Consider the following 20,449-nt stretch of genomic DNA (forward strand, 5'->3'; position numbering starts at 1 on the left):
GCTGAGATCTGAAGAATGACTAGGAGGAGCAGGGACAGTGTTCCTGTCAATGATAACAGCATATGCAAAGGCCCTGTGGCTGAAGAGAATAAAGCTAGTATCAGGGCCAGAAAGAAATCCAGTAAGGCTGGGACAGAGAGGCTGAGGGGGGAATGTGGGTGAGATGGGGGTGGGGAAGAAGGCAAGGACCAGTTCACACAGCCCTGTAAGCTGTAGTCTCAACTTGTCTCATTCATCTAGGTGGTAATTTATGAGTTTGTCAGAACAGGATAGAATTGGAAAGGACTATCAAAGGTCATCTTATCCATTCTTCCCCCTCCAGACAGGAGTGTCTTTGTGTGCAGTGCTTACATTCCAAGGAGATTCGGTCAGATACTACATACGGAGGTTAAGGTTTATCAGGCAGCTGTTGGGATATTTCTGTTCTCTCTTCTGAATGAATCTTTTTTGAATGCCCCAAACAAGCCCTGTTTCTGGGCTGCCCCGTTTCTGTCAAAGGCTTCATCATGTTCCCTGCTCACAACCTGGGCATTAGGCTTCCTTCCCCTCTTTTCTTCCCTTCCTGCATCTGAGGACTGAATGAGTCCTATCTATCAGCCTTTAACATCCTCCCAACCCAAGTCCCCCCAGGATCCCAGATGTGAAGGGAATAGGAACCAGTGTGGACCATCACCCTACTCCATGCCAGCTCAGACATTTCCTGACTTAGTGTAAGCCTCTTCACTGGCAGTGAGCATTTAATGACTGACATCTGTTATAATGTTAATTCTTCAATGATCTTCCTGTTTGGCAATTGAGGAAATTGAGTCACAGAGTGGTCAGTGGCTAGCCCAAGGGCTCATCTCATAACCAGAGGTGTTGGAGCTAGATGTGAACTCTGGGGGTCCTTCTGGCTCCAAAGCTCATGCTATTCCTGCCACACACTGACCGGCCTTGTCTTAATGAGTCTGCTGACCTCCACCTACCTATCCAGTCAAATCAAATGAGTGGACACCATTTCTGGGCACATGGGAAGCATTTGATGGTGCATAGAATGACTCTCCAAAAGTAGCACCATGTGGAAGCAGGGCAGTGAGCTCTGGCCAAATCCTAGCTTCCCCACTTTCTTACTGAATGATCCTAGGCAAGAAATTTCACTTCTATTGGCCTTCATTTCCTTGTTTGTAAAATGGGGGTAAAAATAGAGTTATCTCATAGAAGTGTCAAGAGATTTAAATGAGGTGATATACATAAAGTGCTTAGCACCATGCCAGCTACATTGTAAGTGCTCCAAAAATGGAGCTGTTTTTACTATGACCTCCATAAGAGTCTTCCTAAACCTAATTTGTATATGTCTACCTTCTGCACACAAACCCTCAATAGCTGCCTAGTGCCCACAAAATGCATCCCCCAAGCTTACTGCTCCCCAGATTTCCATCCTAATTCACTCCACTTCCCCAACAAGTGCCTGCTGAAACTAACTTTATCAACAGTTTCTCCCCAAATTCTTTCTGACTCTGCCTCTTTGTGCATACCATGTCTCCCCACATGGGAGGCTTTGTCTAATACCCACCCAACAATATACTACATACACAGCATCTACTAGATCCAGTCCTTGTGTGGACCCTGGAGATACAGTGGTAAACAAACCGTAAGAGATGCTGACCTCTAGGGAACAAACTGAGGGCTGCTGGAGGGGAAGGGGGGAGGGGTTCACAGGGTCACGGGCATGAAGGAGGGCACGTGATGGGATGAGCACTGGGTGTTCTATGCAACTGATGAATCACAAAATTCTACCTCTGAAACTAATAATGAGTAAATAAATAAACAAGCTAATCACGGTGTTTTATCAGAGCACCTATAGGGGAGTGGAGAGCTGGACACAAAGGAAATGGACATATAATTACAGTTGGTGCCTCCCAGTATGAAGGGAAAGTTCAGAGTGCCATAGAGAAGACAACAGGAAGCACCTACTTTATTATTTTCACATCTTTTTTTTTATTTATTTAAATTCAGTTAGCCAGCATATAGTACTACATCATTAGTTTTAGATGTAGTGTTCAATAATATAAGCACCTGCTTTAGACCAGTGACCAGGGGAACACTCTCTGGGGACAGAGCATCTCAATTGCTACCCCAAGTGTGGGAAGGGATTGGCCTTTCTCAATCTTATGTGTGTCCTGCACAACACAAAACACAGTGCCAGCCACATGGTTCTAACTCATCTAGTGGCCACTGAATTGGTTTGAATTAATATTATTTTATTGAACATTAGGCAGAGTCTTTCAGAGAAAGAGATCAGCATATACAAGGCCCTGTGGCTGGAAATAATGTGGCCCATTTAGTAAAGAGCTGAAAGTCCTGTGGGTTGGTGCATAACTGGGAGGCAGAGGTTGGAGTGTAGGAGGGAGACACACAAGACAAAACTGAAGAAGTAAGCAAGAGCTACATCAGGCGGAGGCTCACAGGCTTGGAATGAAGGCCCAGCTCCTCATTGGAATCTTTCCAGACTTCTTTAGTCCTTGCTTTCCTCCTCCAGACTCTTCCTGGCCTTGTTTTCTCCATACTTAGCCAGGACCAGACACTGAAGGCGTTTAAATCTCTAGAGACTCATGAATGCAGAGGAATTGCCTCCTTCTGGGGAAAGTTGCACCAGACCACTCAGACCCCAGCCTTCCGACTCCATGGCTTGAAGAGGAGGTCGCTACAGTGCTGATCTGGGCTCCTACTGTTCTGACTCCAACCCCTCCAGAGAACAGCCAGCATGAGCACTGGGCCACCCCCACTTATTTTGGCTTCTTGGGAGACTCTTTTGAATAGGGCTCTTATCAGGGTGGGGATCTCTGGTTTCAAAAATTGATCTGCCCCTTCTAACAGGATGTCAGGCCTCTCACGCCATTGGGCAGTGCTGAACTCTGGAGCAGCCAGGGCATGTGAGCAGGGACAAGGAGCCTGCCAGAGGCTGGTGGGGCCTCCCTATCCCCAAGGGGACTAAATAAAGCTATTGTTGGGAAGAGAAGAGAGAAAATAGCCGACAAGATGTTTTTTGTCCTCTGTGACCTGTGTTAGAGGAGGGTCTGGCATGTTGCAAATGATTGGAAAGGGAATGGCCTCTGGAACCTATTTGAACTGCTCAGGAAGAGAAGGAGCTGGAAAGGGGAGAAAAACTCCACCATTCCTCACCTGTCTGACCTTGGACAAATGGCTTGCCTCTGATCTCCTATCTGTCTCATGGGGCAGGGAAGATGCTACCCTATGTGAAATACCTAGTAGCATTCCTGGCTGTGACAAAACACTCCATAAGTGCAGTTGTCATTAGCCTGGAAGATCACATGGTGGGAGGTCTCACCCACAGTTACAATACCATGGCACCCACTCTCATTCCCTGAGCTCTTAGAAACCACTTAAAAAACCTGCCAGAATGCCTCCAAATTCTACCATTTCTCCCCTTAAAAAGTTCTTGGCCTGGCCTCTAGGAATTAAGACACTTGTTTGTAAGGACATCTGTACAAAGATATTTTGTGGTCTTGCTTAGTAGTAAGTAGTAAGTAGGTCTCAGTAGTAGATGAGAGAGAGGGAGAATGTTACACAAATGTCAGTTAATAGGGAAACATATGAAGAATTGTGGCACCTGTGTCCTGTGGAACACTGTGAAGCTTTAAAACCATTGGGTTAGAGATGTACCTTCTGACATGGGAGAGGAAGTGTGCATGGCATGATATTCAGTGAGAGGAGACATTTTAGAAAAAAGCAAATGTCAACCTTGACCATATATGTGTATATGTGTTTGCAAAGATTGAGCATGAAAAGCGATAGGCAGGAGTACCCATTAGACATACCAGGCAGGTGAGATCAGTTACCTCAGCTGGGAAGTGGGGGTGGGATATAAAAAAAATAAAAAAGATTGTGGCAAGATAAAAGGAAAAAGCTTAGGGTATAATATTAAATTGAAGACAGGTGTAAAATTCTATCTCTAAGATTATTGCAAAATGTCCCATTTTTAAATTGGACATTTTTAAATTTAAAGCGTCACTTTAAAAATAGAAAAGAAAAACTCTTGGGAGTGCCCCCACTTTCTCCACCATCCCCAGCCCAGCCCAGCCTCAACCAGGGGCACTTGGTGTTGGATGTAATCAATTCCAAGATGGTCTGTGACCTGTTGGTAACTACAGATACAATTCATCCTATGCACAGTGAGCAGGTCACTCTCCTGTTCTAGAACTGAATTATTTTTCCCGACCCCCCGCCAGTCCAAGTGACCTAGATAGACTCTTGTCTTCAGCCTTGAAAGCCCCCCAACAACCTGGCCCCACATTGCCTCTTTCTTCTCTGCAACACTAGCCTAGAGCTTTGCCAACCAGTTCTAAGAAGAATGCTGTTCTCGAGGTGCCTGGGTAACTCAGTTGCTTAGGCATCCAACTTTTGGTGTTGGCTCAGGTCTTGATCTCAGGATTGTGAGTTCAGGTCCAATGTTGGGCTCCACGCTGGGTGTGAAGTCTACTTCAGAAGAAAAAAAAAAGAATGCTGTTCCCAACTAAAGTAAAAAATGGCAATGAAAATTTTCCCCTACCAAGAAAATGCATTTGCTTTAAATAATGTTTCAAAATACTTTCTTTGAAATTATCTTCCTACAAATTTTCAAATTTTTCTACATTGACTTTCTGCGTCTTGTAAATCTAGACATAATTTCTCATCCCATTATTTCTGACAATGAGTATATTCCTTCAAGTTTAGTTAAAATGGTGGAAAAGGGCACTTAGTTCAAATATATAATTCTATTCAATCATGTCCAAAGTAACTTTATTACAGATAAACTCATTTTAAGTATCATAAAATAATTCCTCCCTTCTGGTGGGTCTTTGGAGCTCATGAAAATTAAGACACCTGCCATGGGAAGACCAAAGTATTCTGCACCATTCACCCCTTCAGGTATGCTGAGCCTTCCATTGACCCATACTTGTCCTTAAGAATCCTTGTCAAAGCCTTCCTTTCTTATGGAGACTTGCTCAGGATTCCATGCCCCACCCAGATTTGGCCACCATGCCACCTTATTCTGCTCTTTGACTGTACAACCCACCTCTCTAAAACAAGAAATCTTGTCTCAGTCTCCTGTGTCCTACACAGCATAAAACACGGTGTCAGCCACATACTTCTCACTCAGTTAATTGATTTGATTTGATATTATTTTATGGATCGTTATGATTAGAAAGAATTTATTGTACCCTAGGTATGCATGTGGTCCCCAGGGAAGTGTGCCTTGATAGAGAAAGTGCTTAATTGAGAGTCAAAACTCATGATCTTGACTTCTTTTTTTTTTTTTTTAAGATTTTATTTACTTATTTATTTGAGTGAAAGAGGGAGAGAGCATGAGTAGTGGAGGGGAGGGCAGAGGAAGAGGGAAAGAGAATCTCAAGCAGACTCCCTGCTGAGTTCAAATCCCAATGTGGGCTGGATCCCATGACCAAGATCATGACCTGAGCTGAAATAGAGATTCAGATGCTTAACTGACTGAGCCACCTAGACACCCCAAAACTCATGACCTTGACTTCTCATTCTGCTGTTGTGTGGCATGAAAACAATCACTTCTTACTCTTTGGGCTTCAGTTTCTAGGAGGACACACATACGTATTAGTTTCCTATTGCTGCTCTACCAAACTAAGCTGTCAAAAAGAACGTCTTTTTACTATCTCACGGATCTGTAGATTGGAAGTCCAAGCTGGCATGTCAAGGTGCTTTACTTAGAGTCTCATAAAGCCAAGATCGGAGTGCCAACACACTGCATTTTCCTCAAGAGCTCAGGGTTCCCTTCCAAGCTCATTCCTGTTAGGACAGAATTCAGTTCTTTGCAGTATGATACACCTCAGGTCCCCACTTCCTTGCCAGCTATCAGCCAGGGGCCACCTTCGGCTCTGGGAGGCTACCCACATTCCTTTTCAAGTAACCACCCCATCTCAAAGCAGGAACAGTGTGCTAAGTCTCTCTCCTGCTTTGACTCTCTCTGCCTCCTTCTTCTGCCACCAGCCTGAGATGGTTCTCTACTCTTAAAGGCTCATGTGATTTGATTAGGTTCTCCCAGATATCTCCATATTTTAGAGTCACATGTGACATATAACATAAAACAATCCTTGTGTGACTTTATTTGACAATCTCATCACATTTGTAGCCTCCAGAGATTAAAATGGGATACCTCGGGGAGCATTCCTAGAAATTCTACCTACCACCACATGGCAACATGGGGGTGAGGCAAGATAATTGCTAAGTTCTTTCAGATTTCCCTTCGTGGCCTTCATGTCACCCTCTGCCATACTATCACAGACTGCCAAGCAACAGCCTCTGTTCCTTTCTCTATCATCCAGGTTTCCTTCACCTCTGTCCTCATTCCCACAAAACCAGTGTTAACTTCTTCCTTCCCTCAGTCCTGCTCTACACTTTTAGTTTGAATCTCCCCTTGGTGCTAAGCAGTTTGACAGTCCTTATTTCATTTCTTCTTCCCCCAACTATCAAATGAGTTAGGCATGACCATTCCCACTTTGCAGATCAGAAAACTAAGTTTTGGAGAGGCTAAAGATCTAGCCCCAGACTAGAGAATAAGTTTAACTCCAACATCCACGTTCTTTCCAATATCCATCAGTGTGTGGAGAGATAATGAGGCCGGGAGAGGTGGAGGGGAAGACAGAGCACACTGATTTCCCCTCACCTCACACTCCACCTTAAAATGAAATGGAGACCTCATCTCAAGCCCCAGTAGTGACCCAAGCAGTTCTCAAACTGCTCGAGATGTCCAGGATCTGTGAGTGGATGGCCAGGTGTGATGACCCTGTTTGGGAACAAAGGCCACTTGGTGAAAATATACCCATTCATTCCACTTTACATCACTTGGGTTGGTGAAATATGTCTTTCAACCTCAGGTGTTGGGAGCTCTTTCAGTGCCTATGAGAGTGTAAGTCAGTGCAACCACTTTGGAGAGTTAATTTGGCAATATCTGGCAAAACTGAGAAAAGCATTGCCCAGCCCCAGCAATTCCACACCTGTGCATGTGCCCTGGGGAAACTCCCCTTCAAGTGCAGGGAGGATGGAGTTTGAGAATGTCTGAACTAATACTGTCTATCATTGGAGAAATAGAAATTGCCTAAATGTTCATCAAGAAAGTGGGCAAATGGTAATGTGTTCATATAATAGAATACTATGCAGCAGTAAAAATGAATCCAAGCTAAATAGATGAGCACACATGAATCTTACAGACATATGTGCTAAAAAAAAAAGATTGTCAAGAATCTTTTGATTCTTTTGATATCACTTACATAAAATTTAAAAATGTGGAGTGCATATTGTTTGAGAACCATATGTAATAGTTAAAATATGAATAGATGCAAGGCAATAATAAACACAGAATTCATATAATGATGATTGCCTCTGGGTGGAAGGGAAAGGAGGGTGATAAGAAAGTATATCAGGGGGATCCCTGGGTGGCGCAGCGGTTTGGCGCCTGCCTTTGGCCTGGGGCGCGATCCTGGAGACCCGGGATCGAATCCCACGTCGGGCTCCCAGTGCATGGAGCCTGCTTCTCCCTCTGCCTATGTCTCTGCCTCTCTCTCTCTCTCTCTCTCTCTGTGTGACTACCATAAATAAATAAAAATTAAAAAAAAAAAAGAAAGTATATCAGGGACTTCATCTATGTGGGCAGTGGTTTATTTCTTAAGTGAGGTAATATCTACAATATCGCTCTTTATGTCTTTTTTCATATGTGAAATATTTTGTAATAACTATTAAACTGACAAGTAATCACCACCAGATGCTTACCCCAGAACAGTAAATGGAAAGAGCAGGAAGCAAAAATGGATATTCATTATACTTCCAATATAGAACAAATGAAAAAAATGTGGATTACCAGCAGATAATACACCAAAACTGTTAAAAGTCTGGGGGCGATCATTATTGTCTTCTGTATAATAACAACATAGTGCTTTATTATATTTTCCAAACTTTTTATATAATGAGTACATATTTGCTTTTGAAATCAAAATAAAATATTGCCCTTTTTTAAAAAAAAAAAAAAACATGTGTTTGTTCTCTCTAAGCATTGAGATATGATCAATTTTAGCCTGGGGGAGCCTAGGTGGCTCAGTCAGTTGAGCATCTGACTCTTGGTTTCGGCTCAGGTCTTGATCTCATGGTTCATGGGATCGAGCCCCACATTGGGTTCTGCACTCAGCGGGGCATCTACTTGAGGATTCTCTCCCCCTACCCCTTCACCTGTCCCTCCCCCACACTTGTGTGCTCGTGCTCTCCCCCTGCATCTCTCTCAAATAAATGAATAAATCTTAAAAAAACAAAAAAACAAAACAAAACAAAAAACAACTTAGCCTGAATAAGGGATTTTTTTTTTAATTCAATATCTACTGTAGGAAGCCCTGATAGGCTAGATCTTAGGAGAAACCGTTCATGTCAGGCTTCAAGTCTGACAGGCCCAAGTTTGAGTCCCAATCCACCCCTTCTCAGCACCTGCCTTGTGTCTCAGTGTTCTGTTTATGAAATGATGACTAAAAATCTTCCCTGGTTGCCTCCTGGAGCCACTGTGTGGGTAACATGAGATGAGATCCAATGGATCCATGACCCACAGCAGCCCCTTTCCGAAGCACCTACAGCAGCGCCTCCATGTCAGACTATACTCTGGGCACCAAGAGAGAAGATCCGGGTTCCTCCTCTCAAGGCAGACAGAGGGTCAGGACAGACAGCACTGCCAGAACCAAGTGACAAGCCCCAGGATAGACAGCACAGAGAGTAGGACATGATTACCCCTGGATGGGCTGATCCAAGAAGTTATTACTAAATAACTAGAAGGGATAACCTTTGCCCTCGAGCACCTCCAGACAGACTTGCAGACACCAAGTAAACACATCTCAAACAACATATGAACAGAATGAAGGAGGAAATGTATAGCTAGGTTTGAACCTGGTGCTCTCACTTCCTAGCTGAGTGACCATGGGCATGCATAAGCACCTAATCTTTTGAGCCCCCTCTCCTCCTCTATCATAAGAAGAAGCATGCATGTCTCATAGGTCTCGCTGAAAAGACTGGTTGAATGAAACACAGATTCCACTATCAAGCACCTTCCCTGGGTCAGGCAGTGTTCTTGGAGATGAGGATGCTACAGGAAACCAACCAGACAAGTAGCATGACTCTCCAAGGGAGATGATACAGGGCATTTACTCAGAACAGTGCCCAACACAGTGTGGCCAATAAATGCACGTGCCCATGGTGGGCATGACAACTATTATTAAGAAACTTCATAGGGCAGCCTGGAGAAGGCTTGGCAGGGGCGGGGGAGGGGCATGCATTTCCAGATACGTGAAGGTTTTTTGAGGGATAATATAAAGCAGAAATGTGATGGGAGTAACAAAGGTGCTGTTCATTGGGTACTTAAAACATAAAGGTTTCATGTGTGATAATGTGTTTGATTGTCATAGCAACCATATGGATGGATACTCATCATCCCTATGTTACAGATGAGGAAACTGAGCCACAGATCCATGTAGAGCTTGTCTGAGGTTGCCCAAGTGATAAAGACAGGATCTGATACCAGTCGGTTTGCTCCCCACTGCCATCTCTCCAGATTGGTGGGTTCCCCAGCCAGGCTGGGTTTTAAGAGCTCAAAGCTCCTTTTGGAAGCCAATTTCACTGGCATTTCGGGTGTTCAAGCTGCAGCAGGATGACCATCTGTCAAAGCGTTCTTGTGGGGATTCCGAGTAATATCAGATGACTGGATCTTTCTACAGAACAGATGGTGCCCAAAGTCTTGGTGGCAATGCTCTAGGATGCTAATGAGTGATTTCCTCTTATCTCTTACAGCTCACAGTGCCACACTTCCCTGTGGTGGTCAAGCTGGGACACGCCCATGCCGGAATGGGAAAGGTATGAGAAGCTGCTCTTACACTTGCGTTCACACTCATGCGACCTCCCCAGTCTACTTGTTCCCCTCTCCCTCTGTCCTCTGCCAGCCTCTCCTTGACTCAGCCACCCAGAACAGTGTGAGAGGAGCCCAGGATGCAGGACGCACCCTGTCTTCCCCACCCCACCTTCTTCTGAGCTCCTGTGGCATGGAGCTTCTATCCAGCCCCGTCTGTACCGTCTGAACCCTACCTGGAATTGCTAGCTAATTGTTTCCTGTAATTGTGTATTTGAGAAACGAATGTAAAGCATTTTATAGATGGTGATTCTTTTGTTCCCATCATCATTTCCACAGCTGCTCTCTAAGCTTATGTCTTACTCATCTCCCCACCACCCACTGGGCCAGAACCTAGAAGGAGGTGAATATACATGGCTCCATGGAGGAAGCTCATGGAGTCAGTTAGCTTCTGCAAGAGTAAATCACATATTTCACCCAGTCACAGGTGATATATTTGTCAGAATTGGTCGGATCCTTTCAGTTGCACTTGTAGAAACTCAAATCAGGAGACAAAAGATAATCCATTGGTTCAAGGCATCAGGAAGTCTGGGAGAGTTCTTGACAGGTCTGGGCAGAGCTGGATCTAGGAGCCCAAGCAAGGCCAGGAGAGCTTGGTCTCCTGTATTTCTTGACTCTGTTCCTCTCTGCCTGGTGTTTTCTTCAGGTAGTTAAGATGGCTGTGGGTGGCCTTTATTCTGGTCCCCAAACTCACTTCCTGGAGGAAAAAAGATGGTGCCTTTCCAGGCTCTCTATAAATCCCATAGAGGAACACTAATTAACCTTTCTTGGGTTCCTGTGCTACTAAGATGCACGTGTAGGAGATGTGGAGATGTATGCAGCCCCAGTCCAACCCACTGGATCAGGATGCCCACAGGAAAGGGAGACTTACTCCTAAATAAAAGGAGTGGGAATATGGGGAAGTGTGAGGGCCCCCACAGGCCCACCTCTGAAGCCTCTGACTCAAAGAGATAAAAACCTTGATCTGAGCAGGCACAGCCCAAACATAAATAATCCTGCATCTGGCACCTTTGTTCTTCCCCACCCTGTGATGCCTTCTGTGTCATCTGTTCCCACATAAACTGCATGCCCTTCAGGCAGCAAAGAGTGGAAAGAGCTGAACAGGTCAGGGCATGACCCATAGCTCCGATATTTGTGTGAATTTGTACAAGTTGCCATCTGACCTTGGCCTTCTCTGTCGAATGGTGATGATTCTAACAACCGTCTTTAAAATAAATCCTCCCTCTAAAATAGTACATCTTCCTGAAAGTACACACCATGAGGGCAGGGGTCTTGCCTATTGGTCCACTGCCATATGCCTGGTGCCGAGTAGCCTATTGGTTTGTTGGGCAAGTGGATGAATGAGTGATTCCCTCTTTAGATGTGCCCTTGTGTCTGTGCCCTGCTCTGTGCCTTCCTCCTAATGCCTCCTGCACCTCTGCCACTGAGCTGAGGCCCTTCCACTCTTCTGGGACTGCCCTTGCATTAGTCCTCAGCGACCCTATGCTGCTGAATCAGCAGACACCTTTCGGACCCTACAGGAGCTGACCTCCCTGTATCTCTTAAAGCTGCTTGCTGTCCTTTCTGTCCCAAAACTCCTTTTCCAGTGGCCCTTGACTCATGCTTCTCTCCTGGCTCTCCTCTGTCTCCACCACTGCTTCACAGTCTCCTCCATGTTGGTTTCTTGCTGCAGCATCTTCAATGTGTCTGTGCCAACAGCACATGCAATCTGAGCACTCATCTGCTCTCTTGGCTTCTACAGCCACCTGCATGCCAACAGTCCCCCGGGTTGCATTTCCCATCCAGACCCTCAGCTCTTATACCCAGCTCCCTCCTCTACATGCTCCCCTTGTCTCCCATGAAAACTTATCCCAGACAACCTGCACTCCCTCTTGTCTTTCTCCTCCCCCACCCCCTTCTGTGGTGTTCTCTACAGCAGGAACCGCCAATCCCTCCATCATCTCAAAACAGAAATCTGGGAGTCATCTTCCTCCTCCATGTCCAATAGGTCATCAAGTCTTGTCACTTGCCTTTGTTAATGTTTCTCAAACCCATCCCTTTCTTTCCACCCACTGCCACCATGTTGGACAACTCTGGGAAAGTTAAAAGAGTTCCCAAGAATTAAATTCGGTGTCTAAAGCTTCAAAGTATCCCAGACAGGAAATATTTAAAGAGACTGATGCAATGCTTGGGGGAAGGGGTGCTCTGAGAAACTCAGGCCCAAAAGGGACTCCCAGAGCATGGAAAGAAGGCCATGTATCCAAGGATAAAAGCCACTGGCTAGAACAAACTACAGTTCGCCGAAATGCTGACACCAAGGGAAAAGGGCTTTTCTCCTTCAGTTTGGAATGAGAAAACTATCAGGGATGGCCTGGGCATGCCAAATGAGCCAATGATGTCATATTCGTGTCTGAGAGGGAGAAAAACAAAATTGGTAACTTCCATGGTACTTCTGCTTCTCTCAAGAAAAAAGATTGTCTTCCTGGAGACCAGCAAAGAGAACATTCCTAGGAAGAAACTAGTGAAGAAGTTGCCAATGGACTCAGTGTTGTTGGAAATCCACCTGCATCCCAGCTGATCCACCCTCAATTATATTTTGCTGCTTTTGTTCATATATATATATATTTTTTATTTTAATAGAAGCATTTATTAATGAGGAAATAATTAGTTTTGATTAATAAAGATGAACTGAGAAAACAAAGACAAAAAATTTTTTAAAAGAAGAACTGAGGATTGGAACCCTCTTTCATAGCTGGTGGAAATGTAAAATAGTGTGGCCCCTTTAGTAAAGTTTGGTAGTCAAATTGTTATCTATAGGAGTATCATATAACTCAGCAGTTCCACCATTAGGTATGTGCCCACAAGAAATAAAAATATAACTCCACACAAAAACATGTTCATGCAGGCTCATAGCTGCCTTATGGACAATAGCCAAAAAAGAAATAACCAAAGTGTTGGTCAACTAATGAAAGTATTAAAAAAATTTATTCTATCTGAACAGTAGGATATTATTCAGTCCTGAAAAGGAACTAAGTACTGGTACATACTGCATAGACGAACTTTGAACTCATTTTGGTTTTTTTTGTTTTTTTTTTTTTAATATAGCAATTTTTTTTATTTTTTTATTGTTTTATTTTATTTATTTTTATTTATTTTTATTTTTTTATTTATTTATTTTTTATTGGTGTTCAATTTACTAGCATACAGAATAACCCCCAGTGCCCGTCACCCATTCACTCCCACCCCCCCGCCCTCCTCCCCTTCCACCACCCCTAGTTCGTTGCTTCAACGTGGATGGAACTGGAGGGTATTATGCTGAGTGAAGTAAGTCAGTCGGAGAAGGACAAACATTATATGTTCTCATTCATTTGGGGAATATAAATAATAGTGAAAGGGAATATAAGGGAAGGGGGAAGAAATGTGTGGGAAATATCAGAAAGGGAGACAGAATGTTCATATATATTGATTAGTGCCTACTTGTTGCTGAGAATCAGGAGATAAATAGGACCCACTTTCTGCTGTCAAGGAACTGGAGAGACAGGCAGATAAATAGGTATAATATGTGTTGGGGTTCTGATAGGAGAGTGTGTGGTGAGTACGAAGATTGAAGAAAAGAGCTTAATTCCACCTAGAAGATAGAAGAGTAGAAAGAAGTTCCATGCCTGAAAATAGAAGGAGTTCTAACAAACAAGAAGGACCCAAAGACAAGAGATGGAATGATGCTGTCTTAACAATGAATAGAGGCTGTCACAAGGCACAGAAATCAAAATATAGGGAAATGCTATGCAGTTTGGGGAGCATTTAGGTAGGAGGTAATCATGGGGAGCACCAACAGGTTCTTTAGAAATCAGTCAGACTAGACCAATAGTTCTTATGGTGGGGGGGAGGGAATTCTGCCTCCAATGGGGCAATTTTGGTTGTCACAACTGGGGGTTGGGTAAGTACTACTGGCATCTGGCATCTACTGAGTGGAGACCAAGGATGCTACTTAACAGCCCACGATGCCTAAGACAATCCCACAATAAAGAATTCTACAGCTTAAAATATCAATAGTGTCTGAGTTGAGAAACCCAGGAGAAAACTAATTTTATTTCCTTTGTTGAAGGTTTTACCAGTCCAGAAACCAGAGGAAGCAGTGGTTATTATAGAGTTTAACATGCTTCAAAGTCTGTTCCAAAGAATTATAATTATTCAAATGCTAAAGCCTATGTTGGTCAAAGAGGCTTGGAAAATGCTGCGTTAAAGTAAGTTTTTAGTGTGGAACTTAGGAGTCCTAAATTTGCTTAGATACACTGTTGGGGTAAGAGAACATGAAAGATGCGCTGAATTTCCCAGACTTACCTGACCACAGAAACCTTTGGCTGTTTTTTTATTGTGTCCTTTAATGAATTTGTAAGAACTCTTTCCATATTAAGCACATAAAACCCTTGTCATGCTGTGCAACTCTTTTTCTCCTTTTGACAGTTATGTGTCCATTTTATTATTCAGTTTTTAAGCATTTTTAAAGGTTTTTTTTAAATATAGTCAAATGTTTCCATCTTTGGGAGGCAGTGTGTTATAGTGGCTAAAGGTACTGATTTGAATATAGGTTACACACCTCGTCATGAGATGGCAAGTAAGATATATATATATATATATATATATATATATATATATATATAACTTCCCCCAAGGTTTCTTCATACGTACAATGCAGATAATCCTAGTAGCAACCTCGTAAGCTGGTTGTGAGGTTTAGGAGACGTGATGCATATCAAGCATATAGCTCAGTGCCTGGAACACAGTGGACACTTGATAAATATTAGCTATTAAGAATGTTCAGAGGTGCCTGGCTGGCTAAGATAGTGAAGCATGTAGTTCTTGGTCTCAGGGTCTTGAGTTTGAGCTCCGTAATGAGTGTAGAGATTACTTTTTTAATTAATTAATTAATTAATTAATTAATTTTTAAAAAGAATGTCCAGACATGCTTTGGGGACCCAAAATCCAAAATTGAAGTCAGTAAAGAAGATATGACTAAACAGCATCATCTGTCAGAAACTGTATTTCATTTGGCTGTAGTTTCAGTATGAGTCAGATGAGGAGTTGCCAAAGCTACTAAACCATAAATATGCAATAAATAGATGAAAATGGGCTCACCCTGATTAGTCATTAGGGAAATGCAAATTAAAACCACAATGAGATGCCACTATATAACTACCAGAAGAGCTAAAATTAAAAAGATTAATAACGCTCAGTGTTGGCAAGGACATGGAAGAATTGGAACCTACACACACAACTACTGTAAGTGTGAATTGGTACAACTGCTTTGGAATGTAGGTTGATAATATCCACTGAAAAGTTATACAGTTCTGTTAAGTATAGCCAGCTTAAATGCATGCATGTGCACACCAATATTTATGGCAGCTTGTTTATAATTGTCAAAACCCAGACTCAGCCATTAGTAATAGATGAGATAAATTATAGTGTATTCAGACAAGTGGAAAACTTTCAGCAATGAGAATGAATGAACTACAACTATATATAACAACAGGCAGGTATCTCACACACTTATTTGATTGAGTGAAATAAGTCATATACCAGAGAATCCCTATTTTAATGGTTCCATTTATATAAAACTCAAAAAACAGGGAAACTACACCATAGCATTAAATGGGATACGTATTTAGATGATAAAATTTTAAAGGAAAACAAAAAAATTATTACCATAAAAGAGTAAAGGTTGCCTTTGTGGAGGATGGGGGGTGGGGGGTTGAACAGAGGAGGAGGCAGGAATGAGTAAAGTTCTAGTTCTTCACTTAGATGACAGTTTGTGGATGTTTATTTTGTGATAGCTCATTGGACTGTTGTTTTTGTACTATGCAATTCTCTGTATATGTGTTATATGTCAAAGTAAGAGAAAGTTTAAAAAATGTAATCTACTCTTAGGACATATTAATGGAGCTCTAATAACGAGAACATAGTGAGAGTCCTGCACTGCAATGGTCAGTCCATGGCCAGAAGATTGTTTTGGGTTCTGGGCCATACATTCATTCTGGATGTTTGAGAGAGCCATTGACAAATGAGACAGTGTCACCAGCATCTGCAGAAACATGGAGAATTATCATGAGCACCTGGATGGGACCAATTCGAAATAATATCTAGCAGGCAGGACTGGGACCAAAGTTAGGAGGAAATGAACAAATGTTAATTGTGTCGATGATGCAAATTTCTAACGATCAGAGGTGAACATTATTGGAATGGACAGTCTTTTAGGTAAGAGGCTCTCATCAATGCAGAGTTGCAGCAAAGATGAATGCTTACTGGAGAGTTTCAAGAGATTTAAGCATTGCATGAGCTCTCAGCCTGAGATGTTTAAAACCCCTAAAACCGAGACAAATCTGTATGTATATTTTTAGTGTGTGAATGTGTGTTTATGTGCAGATACAGTACAAACTTTCTGGGTGGGAAGGGGTCCATAGCTTCTTTCAGCTCTTCATAGGAGGGTCTGTCACCCTTCCAAAGGTTAAGACAGGGATCCCTGGGTGGCTCATCGGTTTGGCGCCTGCCTTTGGCCCAGGGCGTGATCCTGGAGTCCCGGGATCGAGTCCTACGTCGGGCTCCTGGCATGGGGCCTGCTTCTCCTTCCTCCTGTGTCTCTGCCTCTCTCTCTCTCTCTCTCTCTCTCTTTCTCTATCATAAATAAATAAATAAATAAATAAATAAATAAATAAATAAATCAATCTTTACAAAGGTTAAGACACCCCAGAGACGATTCCTGCATCTCTTCCAATGATGAAAGTTTGTGGTTATAATCAATACTGTGAGTAGGAATGGCACAATATCATGTTACTATCAGAGGATTGGAAGTCAAGTTCAAGGCCAACTGCCAGTATAATGTGCTAGTATAAAGTTATAGCATCTGGAGTCAAGGTTTTGGGTTTGGGTCTAGATTGGTCATTTCCTGGCTGTTTCCTTGGGGATGTTACTTAATATCTTCATACCTCAATTTCCTTGTCTCTAATAGGAGAACAATATTATCCTCTTGGAGGTGTAATAAAGATAGAATAAATCACAAGAGCCTTGGGAGGGTGCCTGGTAAACACTCAGTGAATGGGAACTTTAAAAACCTACTACAAATGTAAACTGTTATTGTGATTACTTAACTGCTTGTCTCGGCAACATCCCCAGGAGAGGCCAAAATAACAAGCTAACTCCACCCTTGGGAGTTGCCTTATCCTTATTTCTTAGATTCACAGACTCTCTGGGCTTGAGTCCTGGCACCTCATCTAGAAGATAAGGACGTGAGGCCTCAGAATGGAGAAGCCGTTGCCCAAGGCCACACAGCAAGAGAGCATTCCCAATAACAGAGCAGGAAGGGAAAGAAAGACCTTTCAGATTCGGCCATATTCCATACTTTAGAGATAAGAACAGTAATAATAGGGGCACAGTTGGTTAAGCATCTGCTTTTGGCTCAGGTCATGATCTCAGGGTCCTGGGATCGAGCCCCACGTTGGGCTCCCTGCTCAGCGGGGAGCCGACTTTTCCCTCTCCCTCTGTCTGTTGCTTCCCCTGCTTGTACTCTTTCTCTCTCAAATAAAGAAATAAGATCTTAAAAAAAAAAAAAAGAACAGTAACAATAATACCAACCTAATAACCCCAATAATAATAAAAGCTAATGCTTTATAGAGTTTACTCAGTGCAGGCACTGTCCTAGGGGCTTGAAATATATTTACTCATTGAGTGTAATCTTTATAACTACCCTGTGAGGTAGGTATGGTTGGTGCCCCCACTTACAGATAAGGAAACTGAGACACAGGGAGTAGGTAGTGGAGTTGGGGTCCAGTTCTGGACAGTCTGGTTCTAGTGACTGAGCTCATAGAGGTGAAGGACATCGACATGGTCATAGTCTCATAAGTCCAGACCCAAATATCCTAACACTTTCCCCTGTGGCACAGGGTTTGCTGTCCTTCTAAGGCTGGAGTAATGAGTGACAGCATTTGGGCATCCCTGTATCTGGTCTGGAGGGTCAAGGTGGCAGTTCCTAAACTCCATGTTTCCAGCAGCCCAGGTGTCTCACACACCCACTGAGCCAGGGCTGCTGCTGTCATCAGTTCTGAGCAACCCGGACTCTGGTATCATCTCTTGGGCTGACTCATACAGCAAGCTTTTCCCACCCTGGTCTGCTTTTTAAGTAGGAATAGTGGCCTAAGAACACAATAGTGGAGGAGGGAGGAATGAATAAATGGACAGATGGAAACCAGGGGAGCAGTTAAGAAAACAGAAGGTTAGATACCTAGGAATAAACCTAACCAAAGAGGTAAAGGATCTATACCCTAAAAACTACAGAACACTTCTGAAAGAAATTGAGGAAGACACAAAGAGATGGAAAAATATTTCATGCTCATGGATTGGAAGAATTAACATTGTGAAAATGTCAATGCTACCCAGGGCAATTTACACATTTAATGCAATCCCTATAAAAATACCATAGAGTTTCTTCAGAGAGTTGGAACAAATAATCTTAAGATTTGTGTGGAATCAGAAAAGATCCCGAATAGCCAGGGGAATATTAAAAAAGAAAACCAGAGCCGGGGGCATCACAATGGGAGATTTCAGGTTGTACTACAAAGCTGTGGTCATCAAGACAGTGTGGTACTGGCACAAAAACAGACACATAGATCAATGGAACAGAATAGAGAATCCAGAAGTGGACCCTCAACTTTACGGTCAATTAATATTCGACAAAGCAGGAAAGACTATCCACTGGAAAAAGGACAGACTCTTCAATAAATGGTGCTGGGAAAATTGGACAGCCACATGCAGAAGAATGAAACTAGACCACTCTCTTACACCATACACAAAGATAAACTCAAAATGTATGAAAGATCTAAATGTGAGACAAGAATCCATCAAAATCCTAGAGGAGAACACAGTCAACACCCTTTTTGAACTTGGCCACAGCAACTTCTTGCAAGATACATCCATGAAGGCAAAAGAAACAAAAGCAAAAATGAATTATTGGGACTTCATCAAGATTAAAAGCTTCTGCACAGTAAAAGAAACAGTCAACAAAACTAAAAGACAACCTACAATGGGAGAAGATATTAGCAAATGACCTATCAGATAAAGGACTAGTATCCATGATCTATAAAGAACTTATTAAACTCAACAGCAAAGAAACAAACAATCCAATCATGAAATGGGCAAAAGACATGAACAGAACTTTCACAGAGGAAGACATAGACATGGCCAACAAGCACATGAGAAAATGCTCCGCATCACTGGCCATCAGGGAAATACAAATCAAAACCACAATGAGATACCACCTCACAGCAGTGAGAATGGTGAAAATAACAAGACGGGAAACAGCAAATGTTGGAGAGGATGTGGAGAAAGGGGAACCTTCCTGCACTGTTGGTGGGAATGTGAACTGGTACAGCCACTCTGGAAAACTGTGTGGAGGTTCCTCAAGGAGTTAAAAATAGATCTGCCCTATGACCCAGCAATTGCACTGCTGGGGATTTACAGATGCAGTGAACTGCCGGGACACCTGCACCCCGATGTTTATAGCAGCAATGTCCACAACAGCCAAACTGTGGAAAGAGCCTCGGTGTCCATAGAAAGATGAATGGATAAAGAAGATGTGGTCTATATATACAATGAAATATTACTCAGCCATTAGAAACGACGAATACCCACCATTTGCTTCAACGTGGATGGAACTGTAGGGTATTATGCTGAGTGAAGCAAGTACATCGGAGAAGGACAAACATTATATGGTCTCATTCATTTGGGGAATATTAAAAATAGTGAAAGGGAATAAAGGGGAAAGGAGAGAAAATGAGTGGGAAATATCAGTGAGGGTGACAGAACATGAGAGACTCCTAACTCTGGGAAATGAACAAGTGGTGGTGGAAAGGGAGGTGGGCAGGGGATGGAGTGACTGGGTGATGGGCACTGAGGGGGGCACTTGATGGGATGAGCACTGAGTGTGTTATGCTATATGTTGGCAAATTGAACTCCAATTAAAAAAAGAAGAAGAAAACAGAAGGTTCCCCGGCACCTGGGAGACTGCCAGAGTGCGTGACAGAAACCAAACTGGGTGAGAACAGGAGAGGGGAGCCAGCCTGCCAGATGTTCCCAGGGAGGAGTGTTCGAGGTCCCTGCCAGGCTGTGAAGAAGGACAGGGAGGGAGCCCCATCCACTCCATTGCCCTCCCTCTCAACTCCTACCTCCCCCATGTCCTCTCTCATCTCCCCTGCCACTCCCTTGAGATGACCACTGGCCTCATGTATTCTCTGCTTCTCTTGAGCAAGATGGACCCTTAGCAGAGATCAATCGGTCCTTTACACCTTAATGAAAATTTTAAGTGCTGTGCTCCCCTTCTCAGAGCCTCTGGCCTGAGGTTGTCCTCTCTACAAGCACAGTATATACCATCCATCCTCATTATGCATGGATTCCGTATGTACAAATTCAGCTACTCACTAAGATGTACTTGTAATGCCAAAATCAATTCTTATGGCACTTTCACGTTCATTCACAGACATG

The 20,449-nt window shown here is 43.1% G+C and overlaps 1 protein-coding gene across 4 annotated transcripts in view; it reads left to right on the forward strand.

Annotated features, from left to right (window-relative positions):
• Positions 1 to 20,449, forward strand: part of SYN3 (synapsin III) — a 452,538-nt gene that overhangs the window by 365,759 nt on the left and 66,330 nt on the right. For all 4 annotated transcript variants that reach the window (XM_049115333.1, XM_025461487.3, XM_049115335.1 and 1 more), the window contains one exon: positions 9,829 to 9,891. In XM_049115333.1, the coding sequence (XP_048971290.1) occupies positions 9,829 to 9,891 (63 nt within the window). The remainder of the gene's footprint in view (positions 1 to 9,828; positions 9,892 to 20,449) is intronic.

The sequence above is a fragment of the Canis lupus genome, chromosome 10 (genome assembly GCF_003254725.2).
Source record: "Canis lupus dingo isolate Sandy chromosome 10, ASM325472v2, whole genome shotgun sequence".
NCBI classification, from domain to species: Eukaryota; Metazoa; Chordata; class Mammalia; order Carnivora; family Canidae; genus Canis; species Canis lupus.